The 14,197-nt window shown below is 47.8% G+C and overlaps 1 protein-coding gene across 5 annotated transcripts in view; it reads left to right on the plus strand.

Moving 5' to 3' along the window:
- The window catches only part of LOC115862920 (OTU domain-containing protein 7A), a 398,816-nt gene that overhangs the window by 333,801 nt on the left and 50,818 nt on the right, over window positions 1-14,197 (plus strand). For all 5 annotated transcript variants that reach the window (XM_060293933.1, XM_060293934.1, XM_030875278.2 and 2 more), the window contains 3 exons: window positions 5,372-5,473; window positions 8,896-9,023; window positions 9,761-9,873. In XM_060293933.1, the coding sequence (XP_060149916.1) occupies window positions 5,372-5,473; window positions 8,896-9,023; window positions 9,761-9,873 (343 nt within the window). The remainder of the gene's footprint in view (window positions 1-5,371; window positions 5,474-8,895; window positions 9,024-9,760; window positions 9,874-14,197) is intronic.

The following is a 14,197-nucleotide window of genomic DNA, read 5'->3' on the forward strand; positions in this document are numbered from 1 at the left end:
AGCCCAAGAGGCCCCATGTCCTCTCTCTTTTAGAAAGCCCGGTGTCTGTTGGAATCTCATCCCCATCTTCAAAAACTGTCCAGAACTGTGAAGATCCTACTCTGCTTGCAAGCTAGCTAGTCAGCCCAACACAGGTTCAAGGATGCTGGCAAAAGACATGAGACTCCTGGGTCAGAGACAGAGGACTTCATCACTCACAGCATAGCAAGCAGCACGAGTTCCATGTTTATGTCAGTTTCCCTTGCCCTCCAAACCCCATGGGTGTTGCAGAAGCAGGGATGGGGGGATACTGTGCACACAATGGATTTGTGTCAAAGCTCAGAGCCCATAGCTTAGGAAACTCCAACACAGTCAAGTCAGTTGAAAACATAACAGTATTAAATGTGTATACACCTAAGATTTAGCCTAAAATATATATAAAGCAAAAATTGACAGACTCGAAAGAGAAATAGACAAATCTAAAATCAAAACTGGAGATTTTTAACAGAATTCTCTTGATAAATGATAGAATCAATATTCAAAAAAATCAGTAGGGATCAGATGAACATAAATAAAGAGCTTAACCTAATTTACATATATACCACATGGCACCTACCAATTGCAGAATAAATATATATTCTTTTCAAGTAAACAATTTTCCAAATTGACTACATGGTGGGACATAAAGATTATATCAATAAATTTCAAAGGATTTGAAATCATTCAGAGTATGTGCTCGGACCACACAATGAAATATCCCTCTTTATCTCATGTCTTAATGATGTCTACTTCATCTGATAGCAGTAAAAGTTTACCAGCTTTACTTTTGCTTATTTTTGAATGATATATCTTTCTCTACCTACTTACTGTCAAATTTCTGTGTCATTATATTTATGGTTTCTTTTGTCAACAGTATATAGTTGGTTTCTAAGGAGGGCTGACAGTGTCTTTTAATTGGAATATTTAGTCCATCCACATTTAATATAAATGCTCTTTTGGTTTAAATCTGTTATCTTGCTGTTTGTTTTTTGTTATTGTGTTTCTTTTTTCTCTTTCTTGTACTCTTTTGAATTATTTAAGGATGTTTATCATTCTGTTTTCCCCTCTACTATCTTGTTAGTTATACATTTCTTATTCTTTTCGTGGTTACATTAGAGTTTACAACATGCATTTTTGAGTTATTAGAATTTATCTTAAGTTAGCACTTTTACCTCTTTCTGGTCAATGTATGAACCTTAGAATTTATGTCATTTGTTACAGGCTCCCATATTTTGTGTTGTTGCTGTCATGTGTTTTAATTCTACATATAATTTGATCCCCAAAAGCCATTACTAGTATTGCTTTAAACAATCAATATTTACCAACATATTTGCCCTTTCAAGTCTCTTTATTCCTTTTGTATACCCTGCCTCCCATAGAGTCATTTTCCTTCTGTCTGGAGATCTCCCTTTAGAATTCTTTACTGCAGGTGTGCTGGTGATGAATTTTTTCTTTCTATTTTTCTGGGGTATAGAATTCTAAATTGGTAATAATTGCCTTTCTTCAAAACACCTTGCTGAGATTACGATAGAAATTGCATTTAATCTATGCATCAATTTAGAGAGAATTCACATCTTTACTGTGTTGAGAGTCTTCCAGTTCATGAATATGGTATGTCTCTCCAGTTGTTTAGATCTTCTTTGATTTCTTTCATCAGCATTTTATAGTTTTTAGCATACAAGTACTGAAGATGTTATTTTATACCTATACTTCAGTATTTATTTTTTGAGCTATTGTAAATAGTATGATATTTAAAAATTTGAGGCCCATGTGTTCAGAGTTAATATGTCAAAATGCCATTGATTTGTGTATGTTGATCATGTATTCTGTGACCTTGACAAAATCATTTATGAGTTATAGTATTTTTTGTAGCTTCCTTCTGATTTTCTACATAAACCATCCTGTCATCTGCAAATAAGGACAGTGCTAGGTCTTTCTTTCTGATATGTGTTACTTTTATTTCTTTTTCTTGACTTATTTCACTGGCTAGGACTTCCAGTACTATGTTGAAGAGCAGGTAGAGAGAGAGCATCCTCACCTTTTCCCAATCTTAAGGGGAAAGAATTCAGTCTTTAACATTTAAGTATGATGTTAGCTGTATGGTTTTTGTAGATGTTCTTTACCAAGTTGAGAAAGTTCCCCTCTGTTCCTACTTTTAACGGGAGTTTTTGTCATGAATGAGTATCAAATTTTGTCAAATGCTTTTTCTGCATTGATGATATGATCAAGTGATTTTTCTTCTGTAAACTGTTAATATGGTGAATTATATTAATTGATTGATTTTCAAATATTAAACTAGCCTTGCATCCCAGTAATAAACCCCACTTAAATGTAGTGTATAATTTTTCTATAAAATGCTGAGTTCTACTTGTTTTTATTTTGTTAAGAATTGTGTATCATATTCATGAGAGGTATTGATCTGTACTTCTCTCTTTTTTGTATTTTCTTTGTCTGGTTTTGGTATCAAGGTAATACTGGCCATTTTCTGCAGGAGTTTGTATAGAATTTGTTGAGTATGTCTATTTGTATAGGCTTTAGTGGTTGCTCTAGATATTATGTTATATACATAATTTATCAAAGCATACACATAAAGTGCTGACACTTTACCACTTTTATGAAGCATAGAAACCTTACCTGCCTTTATGCTCCTTTATCCTCCACCATCTATAATTGTCTTAAATATTTCTTATACACACATTGAGACAATGTTATAATTTTTTCTTCAACTGTCAGACGTAATTTAGAAAATTCAAGAGGAGAAGGAAAGTCTCTGTATTCATTCATATTTTTGCTCTTTCCATGTTGTTCCTTCCTAATGTTTGAAGATTTCCTCTTTTGTCATTTCCTTTCTGTCTGGAGAACTTCCTTTAGTCATTCTTTTAAATTAGGTCTACTGGCAACCTAAATTCTCTTAGTTTTCCTTCATCTAAGAATGTGTTGATTTCCCCTTTATTTCTGAAGGATACTTCTGTTGTACATAGAATTCTGGACTGATGGCTCTTTTCTTTTAGCACTTGAAAAACATTGTTCCACTTCTTTCTGATCTCCATGGTTTCTGATAAGAAATTCACTGTCATTACAATTGTTTTTCCCATATAGGTAAGGAGTTGTTTCTCTTTAGAAGCTTTCAAGGCTTTTTCTTTGCTTTAGTTTACAGAAATTGGACTATGATGTGTTTTGCATGAATTTCCATGGGTTTTTCCCATTTAGAATTTTCTCAGCTTCTTGAATTCATATATTTATAGGTTTGTTTGTTTACAAAAATTGGGAAGTTTTCAGTGATTATTTCTTGAATACTTTTCTCAGCTCTACCCTATTTCTCCTCTCCTATGGGACTATGGTCACGTGATCTTTTTTAGTTTATTTTCTCTCCATTATTCAGTTTCTGTAATTTCTATGTTATACCTTGTCATCCACATATTCTTTCTTCTATTCTCTCCATTCTGTTATCGAGCACATCCATTGAATTTTTTTAACCAATTGTTGGATTATTTTAGTTCCAAAATCCTAATTTGGCTTTTCTTTGTATCTTCTTTTGTTGTTGTTGTGAGACTTTTTTTGGCTGACACTTTTCTTTTTTTTTTTTCATTTGTTTCAAGCCTGTTTGTAATTGCTTGTTGAGACATTTTTTATGATGCCTGCTTCAAAATCTCTGTCAGATAATTCTAACATCTGTGTCATCTGTGTTGGTGTTGGTTAGTTGTCTTTCCTCATTCCATTTGAGGTCTTCCTGGTTCTTGGTGTAAATAATTTTCAGTTGAAAATTGTATATTTTGAGTATTAAGTTATAAGACTCTGATCATTTAAATCGTGTGTTTTAGCAGACCTTCTCTGACACCATTCCATTAGGTGTAGGACACCATTGATTCACAGCCATCAGATGGGGGTGGACGTACAGGTTTTCCACACTGCCTCTGCTGGAACCTAATGTGGCATGGGCTTCTTGGTACTGCTGGGCGGTAGTGGGCGAACCTCATCACCATCAGATTGGGGTGAAAGTCCAGGCTCCCCATATGTTCTCCATTTGGTAAGGGTGGAATCCTCATTACCATCCAGCAGGGTTCAAGTGCTGACTCCGCCACCACCTGGCAGTGGGGGAGGGGTAGAGAGTGATTCATGGCAGCCTGGCAAGGATGACATCTCAGCTCCCCACTTGCCTCTGCTAGAAGAGTGGTGGGAGGGCTACAGTTTGTTCTGTGGGTGTGGCTGGAATAGAACAGCTGTTTTCTAAGCAGTGGCTGTCTGGTTAAGAGGCCCCTCTCCTGGTGTTCTGACTAGAGAGAGCATGATTTTTTTGACAGCCTCCATTATTTCCAGATTGTAACCTTCTCTAGCATCTACTCTGGGGTTTGTGAGGCAAAGAGGAACCCAGGGCACCTACCACCAGGTTGTGCCTCAAGTCCTGAGGTCCTAGCCAGTCTCTGCCTTCTTCTCTCCACCTTTCAGTCTTCCCATGTTGTTTTATACGTAATGTCCAGGGGTTTTAGTTGTAGTTAGTAGAAAGGGTAGTGGAGAGGATGTCTACTCTGTCTTCCTGCAAGCAGAAGTCTCGAGATGTGTTGATGAAATTTAACATGACTTACCAAAATAGCTACAATGTCAGACAAAGACAAATATAACATGACATCACTTATATGTAGAATCTTAAAAAAATAATAATACAAATGAACTTATTTACAAACAGAAATAGACCCACAGACACAGAAAACAAATTTATGGTTACCAAAGAGGAAAGGGGGGATAAATTAGGAGTCTGGGATTAACAGATACACACATTACTATATATAAAACAGATAAACAACAAGGACCTACTCTATAGCACAGGGAAATATATTCAATATCTTGTAATAACCTATAATGGAAAAGAATCTGAAAAATTTTATATATATATATATACACACATGTATGTATAACTGAACCACCTTGCTGTACACCTGGAACATTGTACATCAACTATACGTCAATTAAAAAAATTAAATATAAACCATATCTCAAAGGTGTGTATGCATCAACAAAGAAGGATGGTATTTTTTTAGAAAAACAACTTTTGGGAGGGGAAACTGTGTTCAAGGAAATTACACAAAGGAAAATTTTACATTTTGTGTAAAATGTGTTCCCAGATTCAAGGAGAGAAGGCTTTAGTCTTGAGTTTCTTGCTAGTTGATGGGAGAATTTGGCCGTTTTTTATCTTAGGAAAAAAATCTATATATTTTTTGAGAATAAGTAACCATAACCCTCCACCTTACCAATGAAGTTCTCTAGAATCCTCTAGAAAATCATCTGCCAATGTTTAAGCTTACTTAGCAAACATCCCTGCCTGTCCTGGGATTCTAAACGTGAGCTTCTGTTCCAGGTCGCCTGAACTGGTGGTCCACCGTGTGCACGAGCTGTAAACGGCTTCTTCCTTTGGCCACGACAGGGGACGGGAACTGCCTTTTACACGCTGCCTCACTGGGTAAGCCCCACAGTGTAGACAGAGGGTGGCAGTGCCCAGGCCTGCTCTGTGCGTCATTAAAGGACAATCATATACTAAGTAGAGCCACGTGCATTACTGTCATCTGGAAGAATCCCCAAGGGATGGAGCCAACAATTCCTGCCCTTCTTGTCAAGCAGCTGGCAGGCTTGGTGGGGACATAGAGCACACACGAGAAAAGACCTGTCCTGATAGAAGGAGGCCTGAGCAGAGCTGCAGGGATGGGCATTAGACATCGTGATCTAGAGCAATCAAAGAGGACTTCTTGGAGGAGGTGAGATTTTACTGAGACTTGAAGAACTTGAAAGACTATAAAAAAGGACCTTCCAGGCAGGGAGACCACATAGATAAAGCAGAAAGGCAGAAATTAACATGGTGTTTGGGGTCGGGGCTAAGCCCTGTTGGGCTCGAGCAGGAAGTCTGGGGAGCAGTGCATGAGGTTGGGTAGGTCTGGGGCCACCACACTGACTGCAGCTGATGCACTCAGACTGACAAAAAGACAGACATAGGTACTGCTTGGGTAAATAACACGGCACAGTCAGAATACACCACAGAGAGGTCAGCAACCTCCTCCAACGGAGATGCGAGCTTCCTGGTTACAAAAAGCGATACCAGCAAATGCACAAGTGTGGGTGGCAATATTTGGATGATGGAAGGTCACGGTAGACTTTCTGGAAGCTCACTTAACCCCTCTGGACCCAGGCTTACAACACAGGCAGAACTGAATTTGTGCCGGGGACCCCAGTATCAGTGCCAGTGGCGCCTTATCAGTCCTGCAGTATGAGGACCCTCTCCAGGGATGGGCCCCTCCGACGAGAGTATGATCCTTGTTGGTCAAACTCGCCTCCCCAGGTAAACATGACCTTAACCCAATGCTGTGTCCCAGAGCAAGGACGCCCCAGACCTTGCTTCAGACCTTTAGTGAGGCCTATTCTGTAAGAGGTGGGCTGAGATGAGCCTGAAAAGGCTTAGAGGGTAATGAGGGGACCTGGAAAGGGCCCCGAGATGCCCAGAGGAGGATAGAGCCCAAGAACAAAGGGAACATCCCACATTCCATGGACTTGACAAGGAGTGATGGGGAAGACAAGGGTACCCACCCACCTCCTCCCTTTCAAAACTAACGCATTTCTGTCTGTTGACTCCACATTCATCATCGTAAAATAATAATCGGCAATCCCACTGCCCAGCGATGGCTGCTTTTAACATTTTGGTATATTGTCTTCCACACTTTTGTCTATTCTTCCAGTGAAATTAGGATCTCACGGTGTTCACAGTTTGGAATCCAACATTTTTCCCTTAAAATTGTATTGAGAATTTTCCATGCTGTTCTTCAAAAACATATTTTTGCTAGTTGTGTCCTATTCCATCGTAATGTATTCACTATCTCCCTCTTATGGAACTTATTTCATCTTGTTCTGTATAAAACCTGGAGGAGGAAAATGAAAGAAGAGATCTCTCCTCTGTGTCAACCAGCAGCCTCTTTACAAAGTTTCAGGCATGGAAATGCCTTTGTCCTTCTGAAACTGCAGCATGCAGAGGCACTGTCCCCGGCATGACCATGGGTGAATAAGGCCACAAACCAGCTGGCCACACGCCACTGTGGTCCTGTCTGATGGCATGTGTTTCCCCATGAGCACAGCAGGCCCTCCAGGTCTGCCTGGGAAGAGAAAGCCTTCTGCAGGTGGCCCTCGCTCCAGCTGCAAGAGAGGCTAGGCCAAGACTGAGCCTGGGACTCGTGGCCTTTGGTTCTTTTCTCCCAGTACTTTGTTCCCCTTTTGTACTTAAATTGCTGAACCCCACAGGAGCAGGACTGCCCGAAGTGGCCATGCCACACTCACCAGCAGTGCTTAATGGACCTGCTGACCAGCCCTGGCATTGACCTAGGGTGTGGGGCACACATAGAAATGACGGTAATCCTGGGGTCAGGCTTGTGGGCAAACATGTATGGGACAAGGAGACCCTCTTTGCAAAAGAGACCCAAACAAGGAGCCATGGCCTGTAGACTGGACCCGGGACTTGCCCTGCCTGGGAGGAGGCTGCAGGCAGGTCTGAGGGATGAGAAAGCTCAGCTCAGCCTGTTCATAAAAGGAGTGTTGATAGCCACCTCCCTCCGCCTGTGCTGCAGAAAAAGGCCAAAGCCTCCCTGGACAGAAAGCCCGCAGCAGCCCAAGGTTATCCGCGTGTCTTTGCACTAAAGGATGTACAGCCAGTTTGGGCTTTTGATCAGCAGTCAGTGCGGGTCACTGCTCTCTGAAAGCTCTCCAGGGGGGGTCCCAGCTCACTTCAAGTCCACCTTTCCAGTCTCCACCTCTTCCCCTCCATCCCAGCTCCAGCCACCTTTCCCTCCCTAGTATGCCACGTGGGCCTCCTCGGGGCCAGCCCTGGCCTCTTCCTGTGACTCAGCCCCGTCCTTCACCACTCAAGTCTTTGCTGCAATGTCTCCACTCATGCCGTGACCAAACCACCCACCACTCTGCCCTCTTGGCCTGCTTCATCCCCCCGGCGGTGCTGCTGCCTGCAACATAGGGTGTTCCATGCTAATTCAATGCCTGCCTCTCCTCCCCTCAATGTGGGCTCCGTGGGATTTTAGGAATTCAGTCTGTCCTGGTTGCTGCTGTGGATATGCCCAGCACTCAGAATGGTGCCTCACCCCTATTGTGAAATAAGTATGGAATTAATGGGATTCAATTAAACAAATGAATGAATGAATGAATTCCCCCACTCTCTGCCTGTAGCCAGAGCTGCATCTCTCTTTCACGATGCTTCTTCCATTGGTTGGGTTTCTTGGCCACTTCTGAGCTGTGCCAAAGGCGTACTCAGAGATGCTGGTTTGTCTTTATTGACCCCTGGGCACCCGGCACAGGCCGGGAGGGGCACTTCCTTCAGAAGCAGGTGCTCTCCGGGGGCCCCAGATGTGTGCTGAGATGCCTCAGGGCTACAGACATCAGATGCAGCAGACCCCCGAAGAAGCCGGAGTCTGACTGCCATCCTGGCTCTGGGCCCTGTGTGAGGGCACATCACCGATTGTCCCCACAGGCTCTCTCCCACTCGAACACAAGGCCCGAACCACAAACATTATATCCCTCAGAGCAAACCTGAGCGGTTGAGGGCAGCCTGCCAAGGGCCCCTGAGACAGGCAGCACTTAGCAAAACTGTTGTTGCTCTAAGGAGGGGCCGTGCTCCTTCACCGCTGCCTGCATCCACGGGAAACATCACAAGGGAGCACAGAGGGCAGCTGCTTGCTAATTGTCAGAACTGAACAGCTGGCTACTGAGCTAGTCTGCTCACACAGCTGCGGGGGCCAAGGCTGGAAGGCGGTGGTGGTTTCAGCGCCTGCCGGACTGCCCCCCTCCTCCTCACGTCCCTCCTCTCTCCTCTGCCCCTCACGGGCCTCCCGGCTGCAGGCATGTGGGGCTTTCACGACCGGGACCTGGTTTTGCGGAAAGCTCTCTACACCATGATGAGGACGGGGGCCGAGAGGGAGGCCCTGAAGCGAAGATGGAGGTGGCAGCAGACGCAGCAGAACAAGGAGGTAGGTACCTGTCGGCGTGGCAGAGCCGGGACCACGCCATGCGTGGCCAAAGCCAGGGTGGGGTCCGGATCTGGGCCCCGAGGCCAAGTATGTCTTGTGAGATCAGCAGCAATGGCTCCGTCCCCCACTCAGACCCACTAAAGAGGAGCCCATTGCAACAGTCAGGCCCCGCCCACAGCGACCAGACGTCCATTTCCCCCAACCGTCCTGGTGTAATTATGAAAACCAATCGCCTTCACTTGCAAGGCTGTCCCGACCTGAATGGTGAATGAGATGGTCACCCGTCAGGTCACTGCCAGTGCAGCCACAGATTGGCCCTGGCATGGCCCACGGCCCCAGCCCCAGTGTGTGTGCTCAGTCCAAAGGGAATCCTCATCCCTGAACCTCGGTGAGCACTGGCCCTTCGCTGGCCTGGAAGCCCTTGAAGATGGGTCTGCCCGGGTCCCTACGCACGTGTCAGTGGTCGGTGCCCTGCCCGGTGCGCGTATAGGTTACACTGGTCATTCTCACCCTGGGAATGACCCCTATTGCTGGGTGGACTCCCAATGGCATGGAGGTTGGAGATTGGGGGTTCAGAAAAAATTCTGTCAGAGCAAATGGGGATGGTCCTCGGCCACTAACAGGTGCCCCAGGCCCAGGGGCCGATGAAACCGGGAGGTGAGGCTCTCGGCCAGGATCACCTGGGTGGGGGGTAAGGGGTGGCCGCCCCCTCCTGAGCCCGCCCCCCTTTGCGCCAGTCAGGGCTGGTGTACACGGAGGAAGAGTGGGAGCGAGAGTGGACAGAGCTGCTGAAGCTGGCCTCCAGCGAGCCACGCACGCACATCAGCAAGCACGGCGGCTCGGGCGGGGGGTAAGTGCTGCCCCGGCCGTGCCCCCACCCCCAACGGCACAGGAAGTTTGGGAGGACGCGGGACCCCCAAGCTGGGGGCGACATGAGAACGACTCCCGCCTTCAGACCTTAGATTCTACCAAGGATGCAGGGCAGGTGGGGGGGGGGGGGGAGGCAGGCGGGACAGCAGGACCCTGCCAGATGTTTGGGCGAAAGTGTGCACAGTCCCCGTGTGCATCTCATGAGCTCACATGTGCCCCCCGACACCACAGCAGGGAGTATTCACTGCCCAGCCAGCCTCGGGAGGGCCCACACTGCCCACGCACTCACCAGGCTCTGAAGCCTCAGGCTGCTGATTTGGGTTTTTTCATCTGAACATCTAATTTCTGGCTTTAAGAAGTCACAGTGAAACAAAAGATAGTTAGGCGAGCCCAGCGTCTCCCAGACGGGCTCCAGGGACATCCTGCGTGTTCCTGGCACCCAGGCTCTACTGCTCTGCACACGTGGGCAGCGGCTGTTCTTCCTGCAGACACAGCTGGACCGTCCCCACGTGGGAATGAAGGTGCAGCCAACAGGGCAGCTGCAGCCCCTTTGGCCCCAACTTTTTGAAACCGAGGGCCAGGTTGTCACCCCCCAGAAGAACTCTCAGCCAAACACAAGAGAGGATGCTTGTTGACAGCCGGGAGACCCAAGAAAGGATCAGAGGCTCCAGACAGCCCCTGCAGGCAGTGCATCCCAGGCCCTACCCTGCCCCCATGCATCTCTGCATCCGGGTCCTCAGCCTCTGCAGCAGGACCTAGCGCTTTCCAGGCCGGCACCAGACAGAGGCCCTTCAAAGACAAGGCTTAGAGATGATAAGGGAACCTGTAAACACTATTCCTACAGGGTTGTTTTGTCACTTTGTTTTTTTGTGTTTTTTTCTGTGGACCACTTTTAAAGTCTGTATTGAATTTGTTACAATATTGCTTCTGTTTTACATTTTGTTGTATTGGCCCCGAAGCCTGTGGGATCTTAATTCCCCGACCAGAAATTGAACCCGCACCCCCTGCATTAGAAGGCGAAAGTCTCAATCACTGGACAGCCAGGGAATTCCCTGTCACTTTGTTTTAATCGGGAGACTTGTCAACACCAAAAGTCTGTCTTGTTGAGGACATTTGGGGACAAATATCCTAAAGACTCAATCCATTCCTGAAGGCCTGCTCTCTACTTTCCCACACTGCTGAGTCTTGCCTGGTATGCGTCTAAAGGGTTCCTCGCCATCCTTTTCCCCATTGTCCCTCCAGCCCCTGCTGCTCTGTAGACGCTGGTACATTGGATCCTGCTTGGTGACTCTTCCAGGGTGGGGAAGATGTGGAGAATGACAGCAGTAATGATAAGAATAACAGGTCACAGTCACCATATACTGTGTCCCCCCCCCGAGTCCTCCCATCCAGGAGGCACTTGACGGACAGTCACATGGCTGGTTCGGGTCATCTGACTCCTAAGGCCATGGCCTGGGCACTGCTGCTGCTCCCTGGGGCCCCAGAGGACTCAGAGCAGGAGAGTGGGGGCAGGCAGCAGACGACATCTGTTTGTCCCTGTCGCCCCTCACAGGGACTCGGGTTTGCCAAGGTCGAGGCAGGACCACCACATAGAGGCCCCTAGGTGATGGGCAGCGGCTGTGTCCCCTACTGTCCCCTCCTCTTTCTCCCACTCCTTAAGCCCTGAGGATACGGGGTCGGGGGAGAAGATGCTGGACCAGCTGACCACTCGCCCGGCGCTCGGGCATTGCTGAGACCTGCCAACCCGATGGTAGCTGCCCTGTGCCTCCAAATGTCCCCCTCCTCGCAGGACCCCTTCACCATTAGTTTGGTTTCAGTTGTAAAGATGGAAGTGTTTTTGGCCACAACACGCAACTCTGACCAGGGATTGAACCCAGGTCACGGCAATGAAAGCCTGTAATCCTAACCACTAGGCCACCAGGGAACTCCCGCCCTGGTCTCTTTAAGTTCCCTCCATGCAACTTGGACCAGAAGGTTTGCATCATACTGGCCACTAGTGTCCTCTTCCGTGAGAGGTGCTGGGTGGGCAACCCCAGGTGCAGGCAGGATTCACGTGCCAGGGCCTCGGGAGGATCCCTTTGCCTGTCGCTCTGCACAGATCATGGCACAGAAATGCTCTGCCGGTGGTGTCCCAGCCCCATGTCTGGTTTCTCCTGGATTTTAAATGGTCCCAGGGGCTCCAATCCTCCCCCACCCCATGCCCTCCCAAGCCAGGGCACAGGGTTTTTTTGTTTTGTTTGTTTGTTTTTTAACATCTTTATTGGAGTATAATTGCTTTACAATGGTGTGTTAGTTTCTGCTTTATAACAAAGTAAATCAGTTATACATATATATATGTTCCCATATCTCTTCCCTCTTGCGTCTCCCTCCCTCCCACCCTCCCTGTCCCACCCCTCTAGGTGGTCACAAAGCACCGAGCTGATCTCCCTGTGCCATGCGGCTGCTTCCCACTAGCTATCTACCTTACGTTTGGTAGTGTATATATGTCCATGCCACTCTCTCACTTTGTCCCAGCTTACCCTTTGCCCTCCCCGTATCCTCAAGTCCATTCTCTAGTAGGTCTGTGTCTTTATTCTCATCTTGCCCCTAGGTTCTTCATGACCATTTTCTTTTTTTTCTTAGATTCCATATATATGTGTTAGCATATGGTATTTGTTTTTCTCTTTCTGACTTACTTCACTCTGTATGACAGACTCTAGGTCCATCCACCTCACTACAAATAACTCAGTTTTGTTTCTTTTTATGGCTGAGTAATATTCCATTGTATATATGTGGAGGGCGCAGGGTTTTCTGGCCCAATAACTGCAGTCTGCAGGGCTGTGTGTGGGCTCCAGACAGTCACCTGGACCCACAGCAGCAGGTAGATCCCAGACACAGGTGGGGAGCTTCTAGAACCAAGGCTGTTTTGGTTCTGACACGTTACTATGGTAACATTTGAGATCTGTGAGAGAGACCTCACAGAGGCTTTTAGTCACTCTCACGGGACCTCCCCACATCCTCCTCCCTGGAGAGCTCTTATGCGGTCACACCACAGAGAACAGGACTGTTTCTTCCTTCTAGGATGTGTACCCCTGCTGGGGAGTCCACCTTCTCTTGGGGTGCAAAAGTCCAAAAGAGAGACTTTTCTTGAGCAAGTTGTCAGCATCTCTGCATTTTGCCTCTGTCTTCTCTTGGCAAGGGGAAGAGGGTCCCCTCCTCGTGCTGAGCTGAGGGACGAGGAGCATCCCTGGGGCTCCAGGGTTGCGGAGACTGAGCGCGAATCCTGGGAGGAGGCCTGGGCCACGCTGTCTTCAGGACTCTGCCTATGAGGGAGAAGCCCAGAGGCCAGGCGTGAAGGGCGGGCGCAGCCATTGGCTTGGGGCACCACTACCTCTGTCCAGGGAATGGAGGGCAGAGACCCTCAGCTGGGGGGAGGTCTGAAGACCTGCAAAAGCACATCCTTGGAAATGGAGTCAGCATTAGGACCTCCCCCAAGCCCAACGGGCACCCAAAGTTGGAGAGCCAAGATGGTCTTGGCTGCCCTCTGGCCTCTCCTGTCTGGCCTGCGCTGGCCCCTCAGGGGGCACAGGTGCTGCCAGAGAATGGGGAGGAGGTGAAGCGAGAAACAGAGAAGAACCGGCTAGGCCTGCAGTGGGCTCGGCTCAGGGCTGATGTGATAGCCCCCTGAACAGAACTAGGAAAAGTGACCAGAAAGGCCACACAGAGTTTATCCTGAGGAAAGGAGAGAGCTGGGCAAATGAGTGCATTTGCAGGTACAATGGCGAGAAAAACTACAGTGGCCTTCCTCGTGTTCCCCCCACGCCCTGGGAACCTGGCCACCATGGTGAGTGACAAGTGCAAGCACTGCTCCTGCCCAGCCAGCCCCTGGCCGCCTGGCCCTGGGACAGATGGAGACAGACGCCACACTGCGGCTCCCAGCATGGACACTGGCCCAGTATCATTTTTTTTTCCAGAAAGCAACCAGATTAAGTATCTGAAGAGGCCGGAAGGGACCAAGGGCCAGACCCAGGGATGCGCTTGGCCTGCTTCCTGCCTTCCTCCTGCACGACTCACAGTGGCCGGTCCCCAGGCTCACTGGCCAAGCCCCAGCAGGAGACCCTGGAGGCAGGGATGCCTGTCCACAACTTGACCACGGAGAAGGGTGGAGACCAGGCTGGGGTCTGGGCAGGGCGGGCCACCAGCCAGAGAGCCACCGTGGACAGGCTGCTCAGGACTGGTGACCACAGAGCGGGATGCCCTCCAAGACCTCAGGAAGGCAAGGCCAGTGTGAGCTCCCTGCTGAGTTCAGATGCGTGAGAAAGATG

The sequence above is a fragment of the Globicephala melas genome, chromosome 2, assembly GCF_963455315.2.
Source record: "Globicephala melas chromosome 2, mGloMel1.2, whole genome shotgun sequence".
Lineage (NCBI taxonomy): Eukaryota > Metazoa > Chordata > Mammalia > Artiodactyla > Delphinidae > Globicephala > Globicephala melas.